The following is a 27,735-nucleotide window of genomic DNA, read 5'->3' on the forward strand; positions in this document are numbered from 1 at the left end:
TCAGGATAATGATTTATTATTCATAGTCATCAGCATCTTCATAATTATTCATATGGTCCTTAATTATTATCCTTAACAATAAGAGCAGGAAATAGCAGAAAAGTCTCTGAGGTGTGCTGAGGCCCAGGCCGGCCGCCTCTGGGCAGTTAGACCAGCTAATGCCCCCCGGGCAGTGGGGGGGCCACAGACCCCCGTCCACTGCCAGGCCCGCCCCGCCCCGCCCCGCCCCTCCCTTGGGCCGGGGCACCGGAGGAGATGGTGCCCAGGGCGGGGGCGCTCTGCCTTCCTCTCCTCTCCCCTTCCAGGCCCTCCTGGGCAGGGCGTCCTGGGCAGGGCCCAGCCGTGCGCTGAGCCCTGGGTGAGCCACGCATCCAGGCCAGACAGCGCCACTAACTGCCCGGGTCCGAGCCGTGTCTGTGCAAGGGCTGGGAGGTGAGGGCCCCCAGCTGGCCTGGCAGGGACAGGCGTCGAGCGGGGCCGTCCTGGGGGGGCTCCGGGGCCCCCGGTGGGGGCTCTTCGCACGCCATGAACTGGGAAACCTGCGGAGAGCACGGAGTTGAGCACAGCAGCGGCCGGGGGGTAAGGGGGGCTGCAGCGGGACCCCGAGGGTGGCCAGAGACAGAGCCCGCGACAGATGAGAGTCCAGCTGCCGCCTCCCTGCCCCCCCCTGCCCTCCCGGAAGAGCCTGGAGCCCCGCCAGCTCCACCCCCATCCAGAAAGGCCCGGGATGGACCCGGAGGCTGCGGGGGCGGCCGGGTGGGGACTGGCACATCGCTGACGTGGGCCCTGGTGTCTGCAAACAGGAGCTGCCGGCATACGGGAGAGGGAGCAGATGCCAGGGAAGGGGGGCAGGGCCAGGCTGCGCGGGAACCGGAGGGCCCCCTCCGGGCCCCCAGGCCTGAAGCTCCCACACCCCCTGCAGAGGGGAGGGGGGGCTGGCCCAGATCTGCCATTCCGGGGTGCAGACCCCCAAGACAGCCCCATGGCGGGTAATTAGGGGGACCCGGAGCAAGGCAGCAAGAACTTAGGGGCCGGCCCTGGGCACAACCCCCCCATCAGGGCCCAGAGCACCGCAGGGCGGGGGCGGGGGGCGAGGGCGACACCCCACCGGCCCGAGGCTGGCCAGGGAGGAGGCCGTACCTGAGAAAGCGAGTCCAGGGGGAGGGGGGGCACGGGGCCGCCCGGCAGGAGCGGGGAGGCGGGGGCGGGGCCGGGCCCCGGGGTGGTCACCGCGCTGTAGGCGGGAGGGACCAGCGCCATCTGCCTCTGCAGCAGCTGCAGGACCGCGGCCATGTCCGCGCTCAGCCGGCTCTCCAGCCTGCGGGAGGGAGGGCTCTGGGGGTCGGCCTCAGCAGTCGGGGCTGCGGGAGGGGGAAGGGGCCGCAGGGGGCTGTGGGAGGGGGCTGTGGGAGTGGGCTGCGGGGAGGAGGCTGCTGAGAGGAGCAGGAGGGGGCAGCAGGGGGGGGAGGAGGTTGCGGGGAGGGGCAGGGGGAGTGGGAGGGGCCTGCAGGGAGGGGCAGGAGGGAGTGGGAGGGGCCTGCGGGGAGGGGCAGGAGGGAGTGGGAGGGGCCTGCGGGGAGGAGCAGGAGGGAGTGGGAGAGGCCTGCGGGAAGAGCAGGAGGGAGTGGGAGGGGCCTGTGGGGAGGGGCAGGAGGGAGTGGGAGGGGCCTGCAGGGAGGGGCAGGAGGGAGTGGGAGGGGCCTGTGGGGAGGAGCAGGAGGGAGTGGGAGGGGCCTGCAGGGAGGGGCAGGAGGGAGTGGGAGGGGCCTGCGGGGAGGGGCAGGAGGGAGTGGGAGGGGCCTGCGGGGAGGAGCAGGAGGGAGTGGGAGAGGCCTGCGGGAAGAGCAGGAGGGAGTGGGAGGGGCCTGTGGGGAGGGGCAGGAGGGAGTGGGAGGGGCCTGCGGGAAGAGCAGGAGGGAGTGGGAGGGGCCTGTGGGGAGGGGCAGGAGGGAGTGGGAGGGGCCTGCGGGAGGAGCAGGAGGGAGTGGGAGGGGCCTGTGGGGAGGGGCAGGAGGGAGTGGGAGGGGCCTGCGGGGGGGAAGGGGCGGAGGGGGCTGCGGGGATGGGACTGGAGGGAACGGGAGGGCGCTGCGGGCTGGGGCTGGGGGTCGTACCTGTTGAGCTGCCTCTGCAGGGCATCCAGCCTGCTCTCCACATCCCCCCGCGTGCGGCGGCCGGGGCTGGCCAGGGGAATACTGAGCAGGCTGGGGGTGGGGGCGGGGCAGCGGGGCAGCTCCTGGTACTGGGGGCCCCGACTGTCCCCCCAGAAGCTGAAGATGTTGGACACTCCCGAGAAGGCCCCTGCAGAGGAGCGGGGGGTGAGGCCGGGCCGGGTCTCGCCCGCCCACCCGGCCCGCCCGGCCCTACCTGACAGCGGGTTGCAGGTGTCGCGGCTCTTCTCGGCCTCCTCTGCGGGGGGCTCCCCAGCCGGCGGCTCCCCGGGGGGCCGGGGGCTGGGGAAGGGCAGCAGGTGGAGCGGGCTGGCGCTGCGCCCCGGGCCCTCGTCCTCACTGGTCTCGGGGCTGGATGGGCCGCTGGACAGGCTCTCCCCCCACGGGCCTCCCGGCCGACCGCGGCCGCAGAGCCCCGGCCCTGCCCGGCCTGGCCCCAGGGCCGACACCTCCCCGGGCTGCTCCGGGTCTGCGGAAGCAGAGACGGGCCTGAGAGAGGGCACGGGGTGAGGCGCGGAGACCCCAGGCTGGCCCATGCGCCGGCCCAGGGACCGCTCCGGGACCCCCGCGCCCTCACCCTCCTCTGTCTTGTCTCGGAACAAGATCCCTGGGAGGGCCCCAGAGGTCAGGCATGCAGAGGCCTTCCCGGAGGAGGTAACGATTTGTGCGTGCCTGAAAGAACCAGCAGTGTTCGGACAGTGGGGCGAGACCTGGGGAACACCGAGGGAGGGGCAAGCTCCAACCCTGTGCTCCATCCAGCACCGAGCGCACCCCTCCTGGCCTTACCAGGGCCCGCCCGCATCCCTCCCCGGCTCCCCTGGCCTCTCCCTCCTCTCCTCCCCCGGACCTCTGCAGCCAGCCCTCTCCCGGCCCTCACCCGGCCCCGCCCCACCTGGCAAGCCCCATCTTAACCCCTCCTCCCAGCCTGGCACCGTCCTTACCTTGGCCTCGCCTCATCCTGGCCATGCCCCTCCCTGCCTGGTCCCGCCCCTATCTTAGTTTCTTCTCACCAGGCCACGCCTTCTCACATCCTGGGGGCCGTCCCCTCGCCTGGCCCAGCCCCCTTTCATCTAGCCCCGCTTCCCTTTAGCCCCTCCTCCTTTCTCGCATGGCCCCGCCCTCTCCACTCGCACGCCCCGCCCCCTCACATGGCCCCGCCCCTCCCTGCCTGGTCCCGCCCCCATCTTAGTGTCTTCTCATCAGGCCACGCCTTCTCACATCCTGGGGGCCGTCCCCTCGCTTGGCCCAGCCCCCTTTCATCTGGCCCCGCCTCCCTCTAGCCCCTCCTCCTTCTCGCCTGACCCCGCCCTCTCCACACACGCCCCGCCCCCTCCCTGGCCCCGCCCCCTCCCCTGCCTGGCCCCGCCCCTCCCTTGCCTGGCCCCGCCCCCGTCTGGCCCTGTCCAGCCCCACCTTTGTCCGTGCGCCTGCGGAAAGACAGCTTGCGCTTGCGTTGCCGGTTGAAGCCGCCCTCAAGCTCGGCACTGCCGGGAGAGCCAGGGATCATGTTGGTCTGCAACCAAAAGCGACATCAGGGTCCTTGAGCCCCCAGTCCCCCACTCCCCCCAGCTCCCGCCGTGGTGGGACCCAAACCACGAATTCCCAGAGAGGGCAGAGCGGTGGGCAGGGCGGCCCTCTGCAGACTCCCACCTGTCCCTCTGACCACAGTCCCTGACAGGCGGCCACCCCGTGAGCAGGCAGGACGAGGACGGCCTGCCACGCGGCCCACTCACGTCTCGCAGGTTGAAGGTGATCTCCAGGCTGGACCAGAAGTGGTCCGAGAATTCGGGGTACATGTCCAGCACCTCCAGCAGGTCGTCGCGATGGATCTTGTGCAGGTCGCAGTAGGTGAGGGCCCGCACGTCACCATTGGACTTGCCGGGCCGCGCGTACAGGTTCAGAGGCTCCCCAAAGATATCATTCTTCCCTGGGGGTGCCAAGAGAAGGCAGCTCAGGGTGACGCTGGGCGGGGCACCTCTCTCCTGGACACAGCCACCCTGTTCACCCCAGTCAGCCTGCAGCCCACAGGCCAGGAAAGGGCCAGTCCCCAAGGCTCAGGGAGGAGGACGGGGGAGGGAAGGCAGGACCTTGAGAACTAAAGGGCCCGGAACCGGCTGACGGCATAGCCCCCCTCAAACCCTGTGGTAAACAGTGCTCCTGAGACCCCCACCTCATGCAGCAGCCTGCAGAGACCAGCACTTTGTTTACCCGGAGAAAGCGGGAGAGCAGAGCTGGGGGGGGGGGGCGGCGTGGGGGACAAGTGTGTGTTTCTGCTCACGTGACAAGCGGAAAGCTAAGCCCGCCTGGAGGAAGCATTGTCCTGAGCCGTGCAGGGACAGGGCATCAGAGGCAGAGGACGGGGGTGCCTGCAGCCCACACACACATACACACACACACACACACACACCTGCCCCCCAAAGGTCGGGCGTGAAGCAGGGGTGGAGGCAGAGGGCCGGGCTCCCCAGGCTCTGGAGACAGCTAGGGGTAGGCTGGGTGTAGACCAGGGGGGATTCCCTTAGCGAAAAGCTGCCGTGGGCCCCCCTCCATGCCCACGTCAGAGCACCCAGGTCTGGTCCTGCTTTTGGGGGTCCGCAGTGTGGCTGCCTGCAGGGACACCCCAGAGGGAAACAATCCGGGGCCCGCACGCAGCAGCCCACCTGAGTACAGCGATCACCACCGCCAACCCTCGGAGCGCGAGGGTCCCAGCCCACCTCCCCTGGTGCTGTCCTCAGGACCCTCTCCAGGCCACGGGGGCACCTGGGCCCCCCCCACACACGTACCCAGAATGGCCACGACCACATCCCCGCGCAGGATCTCGATGGAACCCCGGGAGATGAAGTAGAGGGCGGTGAGCAGGTCCCCGGCGTGCACCAGCGTGTCCCCGGGCGGCGCATGCGTGGTCTTGAACTTCATGGCCAGGGCGCGCAGACAGCCCTTGGTGGCGCCGCGGAAGGGCTTGCAGTGCTGCAGCAGCGAGCGGTTCAGGTGCAGGCAGATGTCGGCCTGCAGGCACTCGGGGAAGCCCTTCAGCACCTGCACGTGGACGGGCGGCTCAGCACACCCTCTCTGAGGCAGGGCCAGCCAGGGGGCCCGGTGGGACGGGGCTCCGCCAGGGCTGCCCCCGGCACTGCCCCAAGGGGACGGTGCATTGTCTGATTCGGAAGGTGAGGACGCCAGGTCCTGCTGGGGCTGGTGCAGGCTCCCTGTCCCAGAAACCACTTGGCAAAGGCCTATCAGGGGCTGGAGATTATACAGAGGGGAGGGCGTTTGCCTTGCATGCAGCTGACTGGGGCTCTATCCCCACATCCCATATGGTCCCCTTAGCACCACCAGGATTCCTGAGTGCAGAGCCAGAAGGAAGGCCTGAGCATTGCCAGGTGTGGGGAGAGAGAGAGAGAGAGAGAGAGAGAGAGAAGGAGTGAGGTGGGAGGAAGGGAAGGAGGAAGGGAGGGAGGAGGGGAGGAAGGGAGGGAGAAAGTGAGGGAAGAGGGGAGGGAGGGATGGAGAAAGGGAGGGAGAAGGGGAGGGAGGGAGGGAGGGAGGAGGGAAGGAAGGAAGGGAAGGAGGAAAGGAACAAAGAAGGAAGGAAGGAAGGAAGGAAGGAAGGAAGGAAGGAAGGAAGGAAGGAAGGAAGGAAGGAAGGAAGGAAAAAAGGGAGGGAAGGAAGGAAGGGAGGGAGGGAGGGAGGGAACAAAGAAAGGAAGGAAGAGAGGGAAGGAGGGAGGAAGAGAGGGAAAGAAGGAAGGAAGGAAGGAAGGAAGGAAGGAAGGAAGGAAGGAAGGAAGGGAGGGAGGGAGAGAGGGAGGAAGGAAGGGAGGGAGGGAGGGAGGAAGGAAGGAAGGGAGGGAGGGAGGGAAAGAAGGAAGGAAGGAAGGAAGAAAGGAAGGAAGGAAGGGAGGGAGGGAGGAAGGGAGGGAGGGAGGAAGGAAGGGAGGGAGGGAGGGAGGGAAAGAAGAAAGGATGAGCCCCGGGGTGGGCGGGGGAGGAGAGTCCCGTGGTCTGGGAACTCTCCCAGCGGTTCTGGCCCTGCAGGACGGAGGGAGGCGGGGCTCACCGCGTTCATGTCGATGCCGTTGGTGTAGGACCAGGCGTGCTGGAAGTACTCCTCCAGGCGCTGGCGCAGCGGGTTGGGGATCTGGTGGAAGCGGATGAACTCCCGCACACGCAGCATCTGTGTGTGGTAGCGCGCCGTGCCCGAGTACAGCCGCTGGATGATGGCAGACACGTTCCCGAAGATGCTGGCGTACATGAGGGCTGGGGGCGGGGGCGGGGTCAGCGGCCCGCCCACGGGGCCTGCGCAGTCCCCTGCTTTGCTCCTTCCGGGGTCCCCACCAGCACCCTCTGACCCAGCTCTCCTCGGACCCCCAAGCCCCAGGGCCGCCCCTCGGGCCCACTCACAGCCGATGAGCATGACGCAGATGGAGAAGATCTTCTCGGAGTTGGTGTTGGGGGAGACGTTGCCGAAGCCCACGCTGGTGAGGCTGCTGAAGGTGAAGTACAGCGCCGTGACGTACTTGTCCTTGATGGACGGGCCGCCCAGGCCGCTGCTGTTGTAGGGCTTGCCGATCTGGTCGCCCAGGTTGTGCAGCCAGCCGATGCGCGAGTCCATGTGCGGCTGCTCCATGTTGCCGATGGCGTACCAGATGCAGGCCAGCCAGTGCGCGATGAGCGCGAAGGTGCACATGAGCAGGAAGAGCACGGCCGCGCCGTACTCCGAGTAGCGGTCCAGCTTCCGCGCCACCCGCACCAGCCGCAGCAGCCGCGCCGTCTTCAGCAGCCCGATCAGCTGCGGGGGCGGGGCGGGCGGAGTCAGGGGGCGCAGGGGAGCAGGGCGGAGCAGCCCCTTCCTCCCCCAACCTCCTCCTCCTCCTGACGGAAGCGTTTCCTGCCACAGCATCCCATTCATCCTGGTGCCAGCTTGCCCAAACGGTCCTGTCTCTGGGCCGGGTAGGAGGCAAACAGGACTCCGAAAGTTGTGACACCCACCCCACCCTGAGGTCCCAGCTCAGAGCTTCCAGGGCATGTTCTGGGAACGGAGAGACAATGGCCATGTTCAACTGACCAGGAGGCAGCCCCTGGTAGGTGTGGCTGAGCAAGGGCACCAGCTGCCCTACTCCCCTAGCCACGCCCTGCCTCACCTGGCCACGCCCCCAACTAGCCACGCCCTTGCCTCCTCTGGCCACACCCCTAGCTAGCCACGCCTTGGCCTCCTCTGGCCAGGCCACGCCTTTAGCCACGCCTTCCTCACTAGCCATGCCCTTGCCTCCTCTGACCACGCCCCAGCCTATAGCCACTCCCACTCACCTCTAGCCACTCCCCTCCTCCCTTGCCATGCTCCACCTCCTATTGGCTCCGCCCCTCTCATATGGGCACGCCCCAGCCTATAGCCACTCCCACTCACCTCTAGCCACTCCCCTCCTCCCTTGCCATGCTCCACCTCCTATTGGCCCCGCCCTCTCCTCTGGACATGCCCCTCTGGTCCCTTTCCCTTCCTGTCTGCTTCTCCATGGTCCTCCTCCCAAGACCCACCTCCTCAGAGCCGGAGCCAAAGATGAGCAGGTCAAAGGGGATGGCGGCCACCATGTCGATGAGGAACCAGCCCTTGAAGTAGTGCACAGCGATGCGGCCAGGGTGGCTCACCACCTCCTCGTTGGCGTTGACGTAGGTGGTGCGGAAGTTGATGAGGATGTCCACGATGAACATGATGTCCACGATGAGGTCCACCACGGCCAGCGGCTGACAGGTGTAGCCGCAGTCGGAGTTCGGAGGGCCCTCCTCCGTCTCCTTCAGCAGGAAGGCGGCCGAGTAGGGCGTGAAGACGGCCGTGTAGATGACCAGCAGCAGGATGAGCCAGTCCCACACGGCCTTGAACGGGCTGTAGTGCAGGATGGTCCAGCGGTGGATGCGCGGGGCCTGCAGCTTGTACTCGGGCAGCACGTCAGCACCCAGGGACAGGACCTGGCCGGGAGGGCAGGGGTGAGGGGGCCTCTGGACTGGGTACCTCCAGAGACAAGGCCCATAGAGTGAGGGGTGCAGCCAGTTTCCACGCGGAGGCCCAGCCTCAGCCACTCGCCAGCCTCCCCACAGCACAGGGACCTGACAGCTGCACCCAGGCCCAGCACCAGGCAGGGATGTCCAAGGGAGCTTCCCCACCAGCCATGCACCCCCACTCCTGCAGACTGCCCACACCCCAGATCTCACACACACACCCCAAACCACATGCGTTCACAGGACACACCAGACAGCCCACAACCGGCACACCACACACATACACACCCCCCCCACACACACATGCACAGGCATATACAAAAGACCACAACTAGGTACAGACATACACACTGACATGCTGTGTGTATATATGGTACAACATACACATGACACATACATATAATACACCACACAAATCCTGCCCCCACACACACCATATACACACACCCCATGTACACACCTGCACACATATACCATGCTCACACACCATGCATACATACACACCATGTACACACACCATGCGCACACACACCATGTACACACACCGTGCACACATACACCATGCTCACACAGCATGCATGCACACACCATGTGCACATACCATGCATGCATACATCATGCGCACACCATGCACACACACCATGCATGCACACCATGCACACACCATGCATGCACACCATGAACACACACACCATGCATGCATACACTATGCACACACCATGCATACATACCATGCACACATATCATGCACACACACCATGTACATACATACCATGCACACATACACCACACACACCATGCACAAACACACCATGCACACACACATCATGCATACACACACCATGCACACACACACTGTGCATGCACACACCATACACACCATGAGCAGCACACACACCATGCACAAACACACCATGCATACACACAGCATGTGCACACACACACACACACACACCGTGCACACACAGCATGCACACTCCACAGTGCCAGTCCAGAGTATGCGGAACATGCTCCTGGACCGCAGCTCACACAGGGCTCGGTGTGAGGCCGGAAGCTGGCAGGGTGCTGGGTGCAGGTCCGGCAGCCCTCCCTGTCCCACCACTGGGTGTCCAGGGACTGAGGCCTACATTCCTTCAGGCCAGTGGGCCAGGACTCCAGCTCCCCACAGCGGCACACGGAGGACCCCTGCCCAGGCTTCCCTCGCCTCCACACAGAACAACAAGACACAGCCGGGGTCACCCCAGCCCAGCCCCGGGTCACCCCCACTCCCTTCGCCTGAGCCCAGAGCCCCCTCAGAGCCTCTCACCAGCCCCTGGGAGAGCCCGTGCCTCCTGGGCCCCGCCTCAGGCCCGGGTGACCCTCAGCTCCCTCTCAGAGTCCAGCCCGGCTTTCGGGGAGCGGCGTCCCCAGGTGGGCTCTCTGGAGAGCAGTCCTGAGGCGGCTGCCGTGTAAGCGGGGGCTGGGGGGCTCCGGAGGCTCAGGGTGGGCGGGGAGGCCCCCCACCCTCGCTGCGGTCGACCCAGGCAGCCTGTGCCAGGCCGAATGTGGATCCGAACGTGGAGCTGGCCGGGGCCCCGGTGACCAGGGCCACTCGGGGGAGCCGTGCCGGGATGGGGGAGAGGGGGTGCCCAGTGGCCATGCCCTCCTGGATGCCAGAAGAGCACTGCCCAAAGGACAGAGGTGCACAGCCCGGGCTGGACACAGGCTGGACGGACACAGGCCAGGCACCTAGGACTTGTCTCAAAGGCACCAGCGACCAGCTGAGCCGGGGCCCCGGCTGGCTGCGCCCGGGGGCCAAGGGCCCCTCGCCCGCCCTGGCTGGAGGCCTCGGGGGGCTGAGGTGCCTGGCTGGGGGTGAGGGACAATGCTCTCACCCCTGGCACCCCTGCCATGGCCCCGAGCCTGGGACGGGACCACGAGGGTGCCCACCACACCATCAACCAAGACCACAGCAGCCTGAGCCACCCCAGATGGCCGCGCGCACCACCCGCCTGCGACCCCCGGCCTCCTCCCCTGTCTCCAGCCCACCCACTGGGGGTCCGGCCAGGGCTCAGGGTGCAGCCAGCTGGCCCCATGCTGGCCCTGCCTTCAGCTCCTCCTCGGCCACCTTCTGGGGCGCCCACTCTGGCCCGTCCCCCTGCCCTCCCTTTGCCTGGAGACCTGAGAAGCCCAAGCAGAGGGGTGCGGGACACCCGTCCACACAGCCCCCGGCCCAGAGCAGGACACGCGGCGAGGGGGACACCCCCCCCAGGGCTGCCAGCCGGCTGGGGGGAAGCGCCGGGGGCACCTACCTCCTGGGCCACCAGGCTGGAGATGCGCACGGCCCGCCGCACACGGCCTTTCTGGGCCCGGGCCTGCAGCGCCCCCGTCCTGCTCGCCTGCCCCCCTGGGGCGGCCGCGGAGGGCTTGGTGCCCCCCAGCCTGGCCCTCCTGGGGCCCGCGGGCCCGGCCGGCGCCTCACCTGCGCCCCAGCAGCAGCCCCAGGCGGGGCTGCGCCCCAGAAGCCGGCGGCGGGGCGGCCAGAGCGGCCTCCGGTGGGCGGCCAGGGTCGGAGGGGCCGCGCCCCGGGCCGGGGTCACCCAGGCAGGGAGCCCGGGCCGCGGCCCTCCGGCCGCCCGCTGCCCATGGCCCCCCGGTGCGGGCCCCGCTGCCAGGGCGCCGAGCTCTGCCCGCTGCCCGCCCCGCGGCCGCGCGCTCCAGCTCCCCGGCCGGCCCCTCCTCCCGGGTCCCCACCCCCGCCGGGCCCTGCCCGCGCCCCCTCCCCCGCGCCGCCCGCCGGGGCTCCCGCTGCAGCCCGGGCTCCCGCAGCCCGCGCCCCTCCCCCGCGGCAGCCCGGCTGTCACCGCAGATTAATGGTCTCCCCGACACCCCCGCCCCGCCAGGCCAGTCCCCAGCCGGCCCGGGCGCGACGAGAGCCCGCCCGCCCGCGCGCCCGAACGCCCGCCGCAGGGCTCCGGGGGCGGGGGCGCCCCGATAGCGGCCGCCGAGAGGCCCGCCCGGACCCAAGGCCAAGGAGCCTGGCCCACGGCCACACGGACAGGGCCGGAGCGCCCCGGGAGCCGGAGGAGGCGGCAAGGACGGGGTGGAGGTGGCCCCCACTCTCTGCTCACTGAGCCTGCCCACCCCTGCCCCCAGGAAGGATGGGAGGGAAGGAAGGAAGGAAGGAAGGAAGGAAGGAAGGAAGGAAGGAAGGAAGGAAGGAAGGAAGGAAGGAAGGAAGGAAGGAAGGAAGGAAGGAAGGAAGGAAGGAAGGGAGGGAGGAAGGGAGGAAGGAGCGGGAAAGGAGGGAGGGAGGAAGGAAGGAAGGAAGGAAGGAAGGAAGGAAGGAAGGAAGGAAGGAAGGAAGGAAGGAAGGAAGGAAGGAAGGAAGGAGCGGGAAAGGAGGAAGGAAGGAAGGAAGGAAGGAAGGAAGGAAGGAAGGAAGGAAGGAAGGAAGGAAGGAAGGAAGGAAGGAAGGGAGGGAGGAAGGGAGGAAGGAGCGGGAAAGGAGGGAGGGAGGAAGGAAGGAAGGAAGGAAGGAAGGAAGGAAGGAAGGAGCGGGAAAGGAGGAAGGAAGGAAGGAAGGAAGGAAGGAAGGAAGGAAGGAAGGAAGGAAGGAAGGAAGGAAGGAGCGGGAAAGGAGGGAGGGAGGAAGGAAGAAAGGAAGGAAGGAAGGAGCGGGAAAGGAGGGAGGGAGGAAGGAAGGAAGGAAGGAAGGAAGGAAGGAAGGAAGGAAGGAAGGAAGGAAGGAAGGAAGGAAGGAAGGAAGGAAGGAGTCACCCCATCCCACTGCAGCCCCCCACACCCCTGCACGGGACAGAGCCCAGAGGGCACCTGACTTGCCTGTTCCTCCCCAGTGAGGGGTCAGGACCATCCAGCCATCCTGCTCAGCAAGAACTGGACCCTCCACCCACCTCATCGCCTGGGCCCAGAGACAGCAGCCCTGACCGTGACCCCGCAGCCCCCCTAGCGCAGCCCCTCTGCCTGTCCCCAGCCCCTCTAAGCACCAACCACAGGCGGGCGTGCCTTCTCCCCACCCAACCCTCGGGACCCCCACGCCTTTCTCTAGCCCCACTGCCCGGACCCCCACTCCCAGCCAGAGGCTGCTGGGGCCCCGCCCCTCCACCGGGGAACTGGACCCCTACCTGGGTGACCTTCTCCGTGACATTGTGGGTCCGCTCCTTTATCTTGGGGGCGATGATCTCGCGGTCGCTGCTGGGCGAGGCCAGGAAGGGCTCGCCCTTGAGGTCCACGAAGTTGAGGGTGATCTGGGGGATCTTGCTGATGGTGCGGTAGCGCACAAGGTCCGAGTCGGAGGTGGAGCTGAGCAGCCCGCTGCGGAGAGGGGTGCATGGCCCCTGGGGGGGGCGCAGTCAGGGCGCAGCAGGGGCGCGGAGCCCCCAGGGGGAGGGGAGGGGAGCAGGCGGCAGGAGGAGGGAGGGAGGGGAGGGAGGGAGGGAAGGGAGGGGAGGGTGCAAGGGAGGGAGGGAGGGAAGAATAAAGGGAGGGAGGGAGGAAGGAAGGAAGGAAGGAAGGAAGGAAGGAAGGAAGGAAGGAAGGAAGGAAGGAAGGAAGGAAGGAAGGAAGGAAGGAAGGAGAGAAGCAAGGAAGGAAGTAAGTAAGGAGAGAAGCAAGGAAGGAAGGAGAGAAGGAGAGAAGGAAGGAGAGAAGAAAGGAGAAAGGAGAAAGAAGGATGGAAGGAAGGAAGGAAGGAGGGAGGGAAGGAAGGAAGGAAGGAAGGAAGGAAGGAAGGAAGGAAGGAAGGAAGGAAGGAGGGAAGGAGGGAGGGAGGGAAGGAAGGAAGGAAGGAAGGAGGGAAGGAAGGAAGGAGAGAAGCAAGGAAGGAAGTAAGGAAGGAGAGAAGCAAGGAAGGAAGGAGAGAAGGAGAGAAGGAAGGAGAAAGGATAAAGAAGGATGGAAGGAAGGAAGGAGGGAGGAAAGGAAGGAAGGAAGGAAGGAAGGAGGGAGGGAGGGAGGCAGGGAGGGAGGGAGGGAAGGAAGGAAGGAAGGAAGGAAGGAAGGAAGGAAGGAAGGAAGGAAGGAAGGAAGGAAGGAAGGAAGGAAGGAGAGAAGCAAGAAAGGAAGGAGAGAAGGAAGGAGAGAAAGAAGGAGAAAGAAGAAGGAAGGAAGGAAGGAAGGAAGGAAGGAAGGAAGGAAGGAAGGAAGGAAGGAAGGAAGGAAGGAAGGAAGGAAAGAAGGAGAGAAGCAAGGAAGGAAGGAGAGAAGCAAGGAAGGAAGGAGAGAAGGAGAGAAGGAAGGAGAGAAAGGAGAAAGAAGGAAGGAAGGAAGGAAGGAAGGAAGGAAGGAAGGAAGGAAGGAAGGAAGGAAGGAAGGAAGGAAGGAAGGAAGGAAGGAAGGAAGGAGGGAAGGAAGGAAGGAAGGAGGGAAGGAGGGAGGGAGAGCGGGCAGGCAGGCAGCGGGGGAGAGAGGGAGGGTGCCCGCAGCAGCGGCAGCAGGGGTGCGGCGGGCGGGCGGGCGGCTCACCGGTGCTGGCGTGGCGCGGGGGCGCGGGCGGCGGCGCGGCGCGCATGGCCTCGATGTCGTCGGCGGACGAGGCGCGGCGCACGCTGGCGCAGCTCTCCCGGGAGCGGGTCCGGGCCAGGCTGCAGCAGGAGCCCGACGCCTCGGGGTTGAGGCCGTGCGCGCGCGGCGAGCGCTCCCCCGCCGGCCGCGGGCCCGCCACGTGGTTGTCCAGGGCCGGCACCGGGTCCAGGGCCAGCGACTCGCTGCTGGGCGCCGCGGGCGTCAGGTCCACGTCCACCACCACGGCCCCCCGCGCCGCCGCCCGCGCCGCCCGGCCGCACGGGCGCCTCCCGGGCCGTGAGGGCCAGCAGCGCGGGCAGCTTCAGGCGGAAGGTCTTGGCGCGGCCTGCGGGGGAGGGCGCTGCTCGAGGGGCGTCCACCCCCGCCCCGCCCCGCGCCCCGCGCCCCCGGCACCCCTCGGCGCCCCTAGGCGGGAGCTTCGGACGCCCGCAGCCCCGGCGCGTACCTGGGGCCAGCCAGCTGGCGGGGGGCCCGCGGTGGTTGGTGTCGCGGGCCGGGGACCCCACCAGCTCCTTCTCCATCACCACCTCAAAGTTGAGGATGAACATGATGACGGCGCCATCCTCGTTCTTCACGGGGACCACGTCCACCAGACACAGGAAGCAGCTTCCTGCCAAGGGGACACAGCCTCAGTGGCTGGCCGGGGCACCGGGGGGCAGCGCCGAGCACCCCTTGGACGAGCCCCAGCCAGGTGCCTCCCCTTCCGCCTGCCCCACTGCCCACGCGCGCCCTCACCCGCCCCGGGGGCCCTGCGCCCACGTCTGCTTCCGTGTCCTTTATTTCCGTTGGTGATCGCGCCCAGGGACACGGGGTGGGGGGTCACCCCTGAGTGCTCGGGAGCCGCTAGCTGGACACTCCCGGAGAGCGAGCTGGCCGCCGCGGTGCCCACCCCCCCCCCCCCCCCCCCCGCGCCAAGGCCGTTAGCCGTGGCTGGCTGAGCTCGGGAACGCCGTGTACAGCGAGGCACTCCGGGGGGCGCCACACTCCGCGAGGGCCGGGGCAGCGGCTGTCCCCTCCAGGACCACCCGGTCCGGCTCCCCGAGAGCCTTGTGCCTGGTCAGTCCCCAACGGGGGAACGTCCCCGGTGCAAGCAGGTCTTGGGACGGACGAGCCTCCCCGGCCCCGTCGCCCAGCCGCTGTGCCAGGCCCGCCCCGGGCGGCTCGGACCCCGCTCACTGTGCCCGGCGGGTCCCCCACGCTGGCCTGCTGCCGCCTGGCCCCGTGCTCAGGGGTCACTCCCGGCAGGGGCGGTGCTGGGGACAGCCACATGCAGGCGAGCGCCCTCCTCATCCCCTCCTCCTCTGCTGGCTTCCGAGCCCCTGCTGCTCTCCCACCCTCAGGCCCAGCTCGGAGCCCCCGCCTGCAGGAAGTCCTCCTAGTGGCACCAAGGAGATGCCTCACACCCTGTCTGTCCCTCTGGCCTGCAGCACCAGGCACGCCCCCCCAGTTCCCTGGACAGCCCCCCGTGCTGTGCCCCAAGACTGTGACCTCCCTGATCTCCCGGGTCAGTGTCCCCCAGAAGGGCCCACCCTGCCAGGGTGCCCTGTGGGCAGTGCACAATGGGCCCCCTCTGCCCCAGGCCCCTCCCTCTGCCCTCCCTCCCCTGTCCATACCCCTCCCCCGCGGCCGCCCTCACACCCCCGGATCACCCCAGCTTAGCCCCCGCCGGAGGCATCGGCAGAACCCAAGAGGCAGGAGCAGCTCGAGGGGGCCGGGCTGGGGGCAGCGAGGGGTGGTCAGCGACACATGCACACCCCACACACATACATGCATGCCACACCCAACACACACTCTATCACACACACCAGACACACCACACATGCAATACACACCATATACATATGTACAACACACATACGTCACATGCCACATACACCACACACCACATACATACGTACATGTGCACCCAGCACACACTGACACCACCTGCACACCACCCGCTGCAGGCACACGCGCACACACAGACCACACACACCACAGACACAGGCTGGCCAGGCTGGGCCCAGACGTGGCACACTCTGGGCTGGAGGCAGACTCTCTGGGACCAACTGAGGCAGGCCGGCATGGCCCTGTCCCGCTGCTGACCCCTGACCCCAGCGGCTGCCACGGCACAGCTGAGCGGCCGGGGGCTGGGAGCCGCAGGGGCCGGGCCCAGCTGGAGCGTCTGGCACCCGGACAGGGCGCCCGGAGTTTCTTCCCTAATATGGTGATGGCCAGCGGGGCCTGAGCAGGACGAAGGAGAGGCCGAGGGCCGGAGCCCCGGAGACCCCAGCCCCGGCCCAGCCCCGGGGTGCAGGCCTGACCCCCTCCTCGCCCGCAGATGCCAGGAAGGGCGCGGGCCGGAGGGGCGGGGCCTCAGCATCCTGGCCAGTCCACCCCGGCTCGGGCTTCTCCACCAGGGCCAGGCCGCTCTCTGCCTCCAGCCAGGCTCCGCCCCCGGCTCAGGACCACCACACTGCTGGGCCATGGCTCGGAGCCCCCCGGCCCCCCACACCCGCCCACACCGCGGCCCCTTGGCCCTGACCCCCTGCCAACGTTCGAAGAATCCTTCCTTCAGCTAAGCTGTCAGAGCTCTGCTTATTCCAGAAGTATGAGCTGGAGTCTGGCCGAGGGCCGGGGGTGGTGGGGTGGCCCGGTGGGGGGGGGGCCGGGGGTACAGTGCGCCCCCACCCCACGGGCCACCGTGCTCTAAGCCTCTGGCCTCTTCGGCAGCTTCGCCAGCATCCAGCCCCTGGGACTCGGGGCACAGCACAGGCCCCTGAAGGCCCCTGGGACAGAGGTGGACACAGGGAGCGCTGAGCTGGGCATCAGACTGGGGGGGCGGGGGGGCACTGAGCCCCCGACTCGGCAACAGAGAAGACGGCTTGAGAGATCCCTCCGTGGGGCCCCCAGAGCTCGGTTCGCTGGCACCACACAGCAGGGCAGGGCAGAGCACCAGGGTGGTCCTGCACTCAGGGTCTTCCACGTCGTTTCCCCCCCCTCCCCCGCCCAACTGCCCGCTGTCCTGGGGTCCGGAGCACGGGGAGCCGGACTGCAGTTCCACCTGTGGCCACATGGCGGCAGGCGCGGCTTACGCTAGCGCTCCAGAGCCAGGTGGGCCGGGCACCGCGCCGCAGTTCTGGCAGCCCCGTCAGAAGGGCCAGAGGCTGGGCAAGGGCAGCGGACCTGGGGCAGGGGTCTTGGCACTCTGTTCCAGAATGACTTGAAGCAGACACCTGCCGGGCTGGGGGGCCACTGGCGTCACCTGGGGGCTGTGAGGCGGGAACTGGGCCGCGGGCACTGGGCAGGGGGGGTCCACAGGCTGAGGGACGAGGTGGCGGCTCCCCACATACACCCGACTCAGTGCAGACAGCAGCCGCCGTGTGTGGGCGTGGAGGCCAACAGCCACCCGGGCGCGTCCGGGAGTCGGGCACTGGCCCCAGCTGAGTGCACCGGGCATGGAGGGGCAGGGGGGCACCCGTGCCTCCCCGCCGGGAGGTCAGCTGCGGCTCAGGGACAGGCCGCAGGGGCTCAGCCAGAGGCCCCCTCCTGGCACCCCTGCACAGAGATGGGGGCGAGCCCCCTCCCCTGCCCTCCGCACCCCTGGCTCCGCCGAGCTGGGATGAGAACACGCGGGCTCGGGCTCCTCCCTAGACAGCGCGGAGGAAGCCAGGGCCAGCGGCACACGGGGTGTCCGGTGGCTCCCCTGAGGCCGGGTCTGGAGCAGTCGCTGGACACCAAGCAAGGGGACCCCGGCCTCCCACTGCCCAGGGTCGCCTGGAGCCCGTGCAGAGCCGGGGAGGAGGGGTCCCCACCCCCCACAGGCACAGACAGGCCCCTGAGCCCCCGGGGGGCAAGCAGGAGCCGCTCGGGAGCCAGATGCGGTGACAGATGGCCTGGGAGAGGCAGCCAGAGCCGCCCCGGCGGGGCCGGTGGGGAAGGTGACCTCGAGGCGGCCGCCTGCCTCCTGCCTGGGTCCCAGATCAGGCCCCGGCCATCCGCCCCCGGCAGCCGCTGTCTCCGGAGCAGCCTGGACTGTGCAGTGTCAGGATATATTTAGCCTGGTGGCGGCGACAGGAAGATGCAGCGGGAGCTGCTCCTGGCCCGGGGCCACCCCGGTGCTCGCGCTCGGGGGCTGCGCGGAGCAGGGAGCGCGGGAGGCCGGGCGGCGAGCGCACGAGTGTGCGTGTGTGCATTTGTGCACACACGTGTCTGCATGTGTGCGCATGCGCCCGAGTGCCCGTGTGAGGGGAGCAGCCCGGGCTCTGCCTTTCGGTGACAGGGAGCCGGTCCCCCGCCGGGTCTCCGGGCCACTGCACGGACAAGAGGCCCCCCAGCACCACGGCCCACGGCCCTGCTCTCCCTCCACAGCCAGGGACTCAGGGGGACAGCTCTTTCCAGAAAGTTCTCCGGCCCGGCCCGGCCCTGCCTGGGGGACGGCTCCCGCTCTAGTAAGTGCGAGACCCAAGAGCCCAGGAAGTTCTCTCTGCCGCTTCCCGGATCACCCCCTCAGAACCCCAGGCCCCTGACTCCGCAGCGCCCAGAGTAGGGGGCTTCGGGGTGGAAAGGCAGGGAGTGGGGGCTGCTGCCTCATCACAGGAGGGGTTGGGGGCACGGGCATCCGAGCAGGCTCTGCGGCCTGCAGGGCCGAGTCCCCTCCGTGGGCAGGGGTGGGCACGCCGTGGGCGTCGGCGCTGAGGAAGCCCGGGCACGGGCTCCCACTGTCCTCACCTGAGACGGCCAGCTCACCAGGACAGCCACGGGACCCCGCTCCCAGCACCCCCAGAGTGAGGGCCCCAGCGGCCAGCAGTCAGCCCAGGGAACCTCCCCCAGCCCCGGGCCCCGGCCCCCACCCCAAGCGACTGGACGTCCAGCACAAATGGAGGACATGGACGGAAGCTTCGTGCATCAAACACAGACCCCGCCTTACCCCAGGGAAAGCAGTGAGGTCACCGGGTCAACAGGGGGGACCCCAAGGGAGGGAGAAAGGGCCCCCCACCCCACAGAGCCCAGCAGCCGTCCCCTGAGAGCCCCAAACAGAGCAGAGGGTACAAGGGTACAAGGAGCGAACACTTTAAACCAAGGAAGGACACAAACAAACTTGAAACTAACAAACGACACAAACATTCCCCGCTGAGTGAAGCCAGCTCCTCCGGGCGGGAGGAAGGGGAGTGAGAGGGGCGAAAAGTCTCCGGGGTGCATCGCTACAGACGGACCCTCTGCCTCCGAGAGCCCAGGGGCGGGGGGCGCGAGAGGGCGTCTTTCCAAGAACTCGCTCAACTGCATGGTGGGCCGAAGAGCTGGGCGCGACCCCCGGCCACCCCAGCACAGGGCAGGGCTTAGCCCACTCTGGCCGCGAGAGCCTGTCGGAGAGAGGACGGAGAGGAGGTGCCGGAAGCTCTTCCCGCGGGGTTTGGACACGAGGAGGAACAGATATCGGGCTGCAGCGCAGGGAGCACCCAGCCGGGGGTGCCGGTGGCTGGGAGACTGACCCGGGATAAAGATGGCCCCACAGAGCCACGGAAAGGAGCCGCTGTTTACTAGACGTGTTGGGAAAATTGGCTTGAGGCTCGGAAAAAAATACAACTTGATCCGTGCGGGGCACCGCAGACAGAGGCGGGCCCGGGCCCAGCCAGAGCTGCAGATTAAGTTAATCGAAGGAAATGGAGACCTTGGCAACCCGAGGGATTTCTTCCTCAAGACTCCAAAAGCACAAACGCTATAAAAAAAAAATCAATGAATTTGTTAGTCTCAAAACTGAGTCTCGTTGCTGGATAAATCTGACAGATGCCAGAAGGGAAGAAATATCTGCAGTCTCTGGGACTGGCAGTGCGGAGGGGGCAGAGACAGCCCCGCCCCGCCTCTGAGAACAGGCAGGGGTCCTGGGTGTCGGCCCCTACACCGCAGCCCCCCCACACTACCCCGAGTGACCCCCGAGCACAGCAGCAGGAGGAAGGCCCCAGGGCTGGAGCAATAGCACGGAAGGGAGGGCGTCTGCCTTGCACACGGCCGACCCGGGTTCAGTTCCCAGCATCCCATAGGGTCCCCTGAGCACTGCCAGGGGTGATTCCTGAGTGCAGAGCCAGGAGTGACCCCTGAGCATTGCCAGGTGTGACCCAAAAAGCAAAAAAAAAAAAAAAAAAAAAAAGAAGAGGAGGAAGACCCCCAAAACAAAAACTTTTTTTAAATTATTTTTAGAGCAGGAGTAGGTGAGAACACAGCGCTCAGGAAGCGTGCGGACGCTCTGCGAGACGCCTGAGTTTCTAGATGGCGCAGGAGGGAGCGCACCGCTGAAAACAGCAGCTGCTGCCAGCAGGCCATCCCGAAGGGCAGCCTGCAAAGCCATCGGCCTAAGTGCCTCGGGGACTCACCGGAAATCAAAGAAATGCAAATGAAAGAGGCCCTTGGCACTGACCCTGCCGGCCTGCGGCCCAGGCCACCAGGCCCAGTATGGCAGGCGGAGAGGCCCGGAGTCAGTGACGCCCGGGAATGCTGGACCCCACGTCCCCTGCGCCCAGGGCGGCCGGCAGCCCCCTCACGAGAGCCCGGAAGGGGCCAGGACTGAGGGCGCGGCTTAGGGGATGATCAGTCCCTCCGTGGGGGGGTGCCCTGGGGGGCTCCCCAGGGAGCGTGGACAGGCATCAGAGGCTGGCACACACCTGGGGACGCGCCAGGCACTCGCTGGCAGCTGTCCACCGGTCGGACGCGGACACGGAGGGCACATCCTGGGGTGCACCGAGCCCCGTATCCAGAACATATCATTTGCACAAATTAATCCTCGGCTCCGCACCAGACAAAACACACATTTGCAAGAACATATGTGAGCAGCGCGGCCGGGAAGTGGATTTGAATGGTTGCCTGAGGGGGTGTGAAGAACTTCCGTGGAAGGAAAACGAACTGGAAGGCAGCAACGAGGAAACGCCAGGAACTGCCAGTTGTGCAAATGCTGTGGCCTCCGCGTTCCGGCCAGAGGCAAGGAGGCTGCGGGCGGGGGGGAGGGGGGCACAGCACCGGGAGGCCAGGGGTGCTGGCCTGGACATGTGGCCACAGCGGTGACACTGCCCGAAGGAGACAGAGTGAGCCCTGGCACCGGTGCCAGCCGCAGCCGCACACCCTGGCAGCAGGTGCCAATGACCGTGGCTCAGAGGGCAGGACAGGCCCCAGGCAGCCTGTGGGCACCGGCAGGACAGCGGGCAGGGCCGGGAGGGGGCCCCACCGGGCAGAGCGAGAAGAGGAAAGCCGGCTGGGGGTCCGCTCCAGCCCCCCGAGCTGGTCAAAGCTGGGCAGTGGGGAGGGGCTTCCTCCCCCGAGGACCAGCTTGCAGGAGAGTCTGCGGCGGCACAAACACCGCTGCCCGCCCTGACCCCCGTCGTGACAGCCACTCCCACAGCCCTGACCCCGGGCCCCAGGAGAGACGCTGGCACCAGAAATGCCTCCGCAGCACAGGTGACCAGTATTGGCCACCGCCGCCGGAAACACTGCCCACTCTTCATCCATTCATTCATTCATTCATTCATTCATTCCTTCACCGGGGCGCCCCCTGACCCCAGCGGGGGAGCGTCCGGCTGGCCTCCCGCCCCGGCCTGCAAGTGCCTGTCTGCAGGCCGAAGGGGCTGGGGGCTTTGAAGAAAGGGCAACGGTGCAGCCCTCAGGGAGACCCCGCAGCCCCGTGCCCCCCTCGCCCCCCGCTGGCCTGCCCCACCCCTGCTCTCTGCAAATATTTACACAGCTCCGCTCCAGGCTGGCAGACACAACAGGCCAGGACACCTCGCGGCCCCGAGTCACCCAGGCCGCCACCCGCCACCCAGTGGGTGCAGGAAGCCCCCGCCCCCAGGCGCGAGCAGCTCTGGGGTGCCCCAGTGCCTGGCAGGGCCCCACCCCCACCCGGGGGCAGCAGGTGCCCCCACCTGTCCCAGCTCCCCCAGGCCCCCAGGCCCTGGTGGAGGGAGGGGGCTCTCCCCAGGGGCTCCGAGGAGCCTGCCGGGCTGCACCCCGCCCCCGTCCCTGCTCAGCTGTTCAGTGGGGGCCTCTGACCCCGTTTCCAGGGCAACGGGCCTGCAGCTGGAGTGGAGAAGCCGGCACACTCTCCTCTAGAGACACCCATCCCCTCCCACGCTCCGGCTTCCTGGGGACACAGGGACCTGGAGACCAGGGAGGGGGGCAGACAGGAGCCCCAGGGGCCGAGGGAGGGAGGCCGGAAGGGAGGCCCAGACATGGAGGAAGACGTGGGGGACGGAGGGGGGGAGGCAAAGACACGCGTGCAGAGGGCAAGAGGACCCCTGTCTGCCCTGCCACCCGGGGCTCTGGGACAGGAGGGCGCAGGTGTGTCCCGCTGCACCTGGGGAGACCCCCAGCCCCGGGGAGCGGGCCTGCTGCCTGCGGGGGCCCCTGTGTCTCTCCCGCTGCGGCCTCCCCACCTCCCAGCAGGCCCAGCCACTAAATAATGGGGCTGTCTGGCTGAGCATGCACAGAGCCGGCTAGAGGCACGGACACAGCACAGCTGTCCCCGGCGGCGCCTGCCAGCAAGAGCCCGCCTCCTCCGCACCCAGGGCCCCAGCCCGGCCGCCGGGACCAAGGACGAGGGCTGGCCGGGCCCGGCTCGCTGCATCCCCCGCCACAGGGCACCGGGAAACGGGTGGCACAGGAAACGACAGGCCAGGGCCCAGGGTGCCAGGCCCGGCCGGAAGATCCCCGTGGCCTGGAGGTGCCAGGAGGGGGCAGAGACGGGCTGGCGGAGGCTTTTCCAGGCCGCGGCTGCATTTGGAGCAGGAATCTGGAGAGGGCAAGGGGGGGGGCCCAAGGCCCTGGCCACTGATTCGCTGGTAACTGTACCCCAGTCGGTAACTCGAGTGGACGAAGCGATCCTGAAGGTCACCCAGATTCCGAGATCGCCCCTCTGCGGACGGGGCCCGCGCCGCCCTCTCCCCGGGACGCAGCCAGGGCGCAGACACACAGGCGGAGCCGGACGCCCCCGGCCAGTGCTGCTCTGGGACAGTCGGGGACGCCCGGCAGGGACCACCTGTCCGGTCTCACCCAAGCTCTGCTCTGAGGCCTGAACCGGGACCGCCCCGGTCCCACCCCGGGCACGGAGGGGTCCGCGAACTCCCTGAGCCTCTGGCGGTCTGCAGCATGTTCAGCAGGGACCGCTGGGGGTGGGGGCCGGGGGGCTCTGCCTGGACGGACTGACATGGGTCTGTCCCCACAGCAGCTCCCCAGGGATGCGACTCGGGGAGGTTCCCTCACCATCTCAGTTTCACGTCCATAAAAAGCAAATAAAAATAGTCTCGGCCTCCCGGGGTGGCTGCACAGACGCCTCACGATAACGCGTGCGAGACATTCCGCCCCACGTCCAGCCCGTGGACGCAGCCCAAAGCCGGTGACCGGGGCTAGATGGGCAGAGCGATAGCCATACGGGGTCTCTCCGGGGGGCCTCGATGCAGAAGCAGGCAGGAGGGACCAGAGTGAGCACAGAGTCCACACACTTTCCTGGCGTATGCCCAGCCCATGTCCCATCCCTGAACCCCCCCAGGAGTGACCCCGTGTGCAGAGCCAGTAGTAAGCCTGAGCACCGCCAGGTGTGGCCCCAAAACCAGAGCCAGAGAACCAAGACAGGAGGCCCTGCCTTCAGGGACAGAACCCGCCCCCATGAGCAAGCCCTCTCCGAGCTGGACACACCGCAAGCGCATGGGGAGAAGCCCAGCCGGGCACACAGGCCAGGCGCACGGACTCCCAGCTGTCCACTGCCCCTGCAGCCTGCCCCCTCCAACTCTCCACTGTCCAGTCTGCAAAGCCTTGGGCGTGCCTGCTCCCCAGGGCTCAGACACTGCCCGGACACAAGCTCATGGCTAGCAGGGCCTGTCCAGCCCTCAGGCACCTGCAGGCCCCCAAGAGCCCCAAGGCCTTGCCTGGTCCACCCTGCAGGGCCTGCAGCAGGGGTGGGACAGTGAGAGCAGCCCCGCCCAGGGCTCTGTTTATCAGCTACGCCCCAGCTCCCTCCGGAAGCCCAGAGCAGCTGGGCTGGGAGGTGGTGGCTGAGCCCAGACACCTGGTGCAGGGGGCGTGGGCGGGGCGCACGGCAGCGAGGTCCGGGGACAGAGGCTGTGGGCAGCTGCGCCAGGCCCAGATGCAGTGCAGAGAGGGGCAGGAGAGAGGGAGCCTGGGCTGGGACTGTCGGGGCCCTACAGGCCTGTACCCAGGTCTGTGCCTGCCCTCCGCGCTGACCGTACACTGTCAGGGCCGCCCCACTAATCTCTCCCCACGCTCCCCGGCGAGGAAGGAACCAGAAGCGCTAGACCACCATGCAAGGGGGCCCCTAGGCCACCCCGAAAACCAGCCCACCAGAGTTGAAGAGGCAGAGCCCCAACACCCAGCCAAGGTCCCACCCCACACACCCACCACCGTCAGGGTCCCAGCTTGGGTCACACCCCCTAGGACACACCCCCCTCCCTCAGCCCTTATCGGCCACGCCCCTCCCAGCAGCCCTGCCCTGCCCGAGAGGCCCCGCCTACCCAAGCAGCCACGCCCACCGAGAGGCCCCGCCTAACTCAGACCTCGGCTAACCCCGGAGAGCCCGCCCACCTGGTAGGCCCCGCCCACCCAGAGAGCCCCGCCCATCAGGGCGGTCACGCCCACCTAGAGGCCCCGCCCAACTCCGGAGACCTCACCTAACCCCGAGGCCCCGCCCACCAGAGAGGCCCGCCCACCAGGAGGCCCCGCCCACCCACAGCAGCCACGCCCACCGATAGGCCCGCCCGGAGGCCCCGCCCCTGGAGGGCACGCCCACCCGCGCGCCCCGCCTACCATCCTTCCGGTAGAAGGCGATCTCCACCTTGCGCTCCTCGGCGCCCAGCAGGGCCTGCGCGATCTGCGCGGCGGCGCGGCGCTGCGTGCGCGGCCCGTGCAGGAAGTCGCAGGTGCAGGGCCGCTGCATCACCTCGGCCCGCGAGTAGCCGCACAGCTCGCAGAAGCCGTCGTTGCAATAGATGACGGCGCAGTTCTCCACCCGCGCGTTGGCGATAATGAACTTGCGGCCTGGGTCGAGGGAGGAGGGGAGGGGCGGGCACGTGAACTGGGACCCCGGCCTCGGGGACGCCCAGCCCTACCCGGCGTTCTCCAGTCACGCATGGCCTCCCGGGAGGGGTGCACCCCCGCCCCGAGAGGCCCGGCGGCGACAAGGGTCCGCAAAGAAGACCAAGGCAGCTGTGCGTGCCCCACACAGGTGCCCGGGGCGCGCCCCCTGCCCCGCCCGGCCCGCGGGTGGCTGCCTGGCTTCCCCTGGGCACGCTGCCAGCCGCCCCCTCGGCGACCGGGGCCGAGGCCGGCCTGGGCGGGTGTCGGCAACGCGTGTCAGCAACCGCGGCGGAGGGATAAACAGGGGCCTGGAGAGGGAGCTGGGAGGGCAGAGATGGCGGCCAGCCTTCCCCCTGCGCCTTCCCTGGCACCAGCACTCCTTACCTGGGGGCCCCTAGGAAGCCCCTCCCCCAGGGATCTGCGGCCTGACCAGGTCAGCACCCGGCGGCCTTCCCTGCTGGCCGGCTCTGAGGCCAGCCGGGTTGGGGCTGGGCTGCTCAGGGGAAGCCCGGGACCGCCTGGCGATGCTTTAGGCAGCTACTGCTCTGGCCCCCGCCGAGGGGAGGCATCGCTGTCCTGTCGCACAGAGGAAGAGCCTGCGGACAAGTTCACGGCCCTGCCCACATCTCAGCTTGTAAATGCCCACAGCTTGGAATGTCAGGCCACTTTTGAAGGACCCAGGCAGACAGGGAAAGGCTTCAGCTGGGGGGCGCGGGGGCGCTGGAGGTTCGCACAGCCTGAAGCCCAAGGTCATAAGGAGCAAGCAAAGGGCTCTGCAGCTGCCAGCCCTGGAACCCGGGCCCGGGGCGCCTTGCAAGGCTGCGCCCTTGTAGGAAGATGACCCAGGCTGGAAGCCGGGCCCCTGCTGCCCTGGGCAGCACAGGGAGCCCCAGCGGACCCATTTCACCTGCGCCTGACTCACCCCTCGCCTGCCCCACGAGAGAAACAGCTGAGCAGCGGCAGTGCCAGCTTGTGCCAGGGATGATGCTCACAGGGTAAATGCTTTTCGCCAGCACAAGCTTTGGCCACCTGGGCACTCCCTGACTGTGGGGCTGTTGGTAGCCGCGGGAACTGTCCCCTCCTGCGGGAGCACAAGCCTGCTGCTGCTCTCGGTCACTCCCCGCCCCTGCAAGACCTCAGCAGGGCTGAGACAGAAGCCTGGGCATCCGGCCCCTCCTGCCACCCTCGCGCCCCTCACCCGGGCCTGCTCCAGGAAGTCGGTGTTTGTAAGTCAGGTCATCTGAGGCATCTTAGGTCAGATTCCCAAGCCCCCCCCCGGCCCCCCAATTCCCAGGCAACCATCATCCCCAGGATTTAGGGTTCCCTGTGGCATGGAAAGTGCCCCCGGGCCTAGCCTCCATCTCCACCTGAGTGCAAGGCGGCTGGAGGAGCAGCCAGGCAAGAAATGCCACCTGGCCCCTCTTCCTGGCTGGAGTTTCTTCGAAGGCAGAGCCCCACCCCCACCCCCTTACTCAGATCCTGGAATACCAAAAGGAACTGCACAGCCCTGTGAGCGGGGCCCCTCCAGCCAGGTGTGGATGCTCAAGGTCACAGCACAGGCAGAGGCGGGGCCAGACACCTAACCCAGCCCCGACTCCCGAGCCCCGAGAGAAAGGTCCCGGCCTGCATCTGCGCCCGCCTCTCCAGCTCCTCCGGGAGATCAGCTCGTTCCTCAGCGGCAGACAATGCTGCCCGCGGAGCTGCCCCCTCCCTGCCCAGCCCAGGGACAAGCACGCGTTGTCCCAGGCCCACAGGGTCAGGGGCACGGAATGTCACCACTGCCCACTGCCGGGCTGTGGCAGTCACACCCCCCATGTCAGGGCCAGCCCTGGGGGAGACAGGGTGGCAGGCTGGGGCAGGTGCCCGCCCACAGTCTCTGCTGGACCCTTCTGGAAGCATCCCCCAGCAGGCCAGCATTCAGGGGTAGGACCCCCCCACAGGGGACGGGGACAGCGCCTGGCCCAGGGCGATGAGCGATGAGCGAGTACTGAAGCTGCTTCCCCCAGGGCTCGATGCTGGGGGGGGCGGTGGGAGGGCCCAGGGCATGCAGGGTCACACACGAGGGTCACACGCCCGCAGGGCAGCTTCCGCAGGGACCCCGCTGGCTCTGCTCCGTCTCCATGGCACCCAAGGAACTCGAGGTCCACTCTCAAGCCCCCTGGTCCCTGCACCCCACCCAGCCGCGAGTGAGGGATCCCGGCACACTGCCCAGTCAGGAGGCCTGAGCTCGGCCTCCCGCCCCCTGCCGCAACCGGCCAGACCCCTCGGTGCCCAGCCTGCTCCCCAACTCCAGCCTGGCCCCCCACCCCGCCGCGACCCCCTGGCCGGCGGGGTCCAGGTGACCGGCCCCCGCGCGGACGGGCGCTCAGCGGCGTCCGGGGCACCCGGGCACGCCCCCCCACACCCGCACTCCGGGGGGCGCGGCCCGCCCCCCAGCCCCCTCCCCGCACCCCTCCCCCACTCACTCTGGCCCTCAAACTTGCGGATGATGGTGTCCAGGAAGGTGTTCTGCGGCGCGACGTGGCCCCTCCGCACCGGCATCCTGCGCCCATGGGCGAGCCGGGCGGGCCGCCCCCCAGCCCGGCCCGGCCCGGCCCAGCACTAGCCGGCGGCCACGCCGAGCGCGGGCAGCGCCGCCCCTGGGCTGCGGGCGCGGGGGTCCCCGCTCGCCTCCCGGGCTCGGGGCGCGGGCCGGGCCTGGAGCCGCGGCGCTCGGGCCGCCGGGCCGCCCGCACACCTGTCCGCCGACCCCGCCGCTCGGGCCGCGCCTGCCGTCGGCCGGCCGCGCAGGGGTTAACGCGGCGCGCGCCCCTCGGGCTCCGGCCCCCGCCGCCCGCCCCCCACCCGCCGCGCGCCCGCAGCGCCGCCCTCTCCCCACCCCCCACACACACCCCGCGCGCCCGCGCCGCCCATTGGCTGCGCCGCGCCCCGCGCTCCCCCCGCCGCGGGCTCCGCGCGCCCCGCGGAGGGGGCAGGGACCCCTCGGGAGGGGAGCCCCGAGGAC

At 68.2% G+C, this 27,735-nt stretch overlaps 1 protein-coding gene across 1 annotated transcript; it reads right to left on the bottom strand.

The window, feature by feature from the left end:
- KCNH2 (potassium voltage-gated channel subfamily H member 2) lies at positions 1 to 27,410 on the bottom strand. The gene is given in 17 exon segments (XM_055142396.1): positions 1 to 539; positions 1,141 to 1,318; positions 2,115 to 2,301; positions 2,368 to 2,640; positions 3,585 to 3,684; positions 3,905 to 4,098; positions 4,952 to 5,204; positions 6,226 to 6,425; positions 6,570 to 6,957; positions 7,701 to 8,129; positions 12,284 to 12,484; positions 12,486 to 12,496; positions 13,623 to 13,906; positions 13,908 to 14,007; positions 14,128 to 14,292; positions 24,462 to 24,692; positions 27,197 to 27,410. Coding segments are annotated over 17 exon segments (3,420 nt in total). The 5' UTR covers positions 27,273 to 27,410; the 3' UTR covers positions 1 to 389.
- Positions 27,411 to 27,735: the final 325 nt, after the last annotated feature.

The sequence above is a fragment of the Sorex araneus genome, chromosome 1, assembly GCF_027595985.1.
Source record: "Sorex araneus isolate mSorAra2 chromosome 1, mSorAra2.pri, whole genome shotgun sequence".
NCBI lineage: Eukaryota > Metazoa > Chordata > Mammalia > Eulipotyphla > Soricidae > Sorex > Sorex araneus.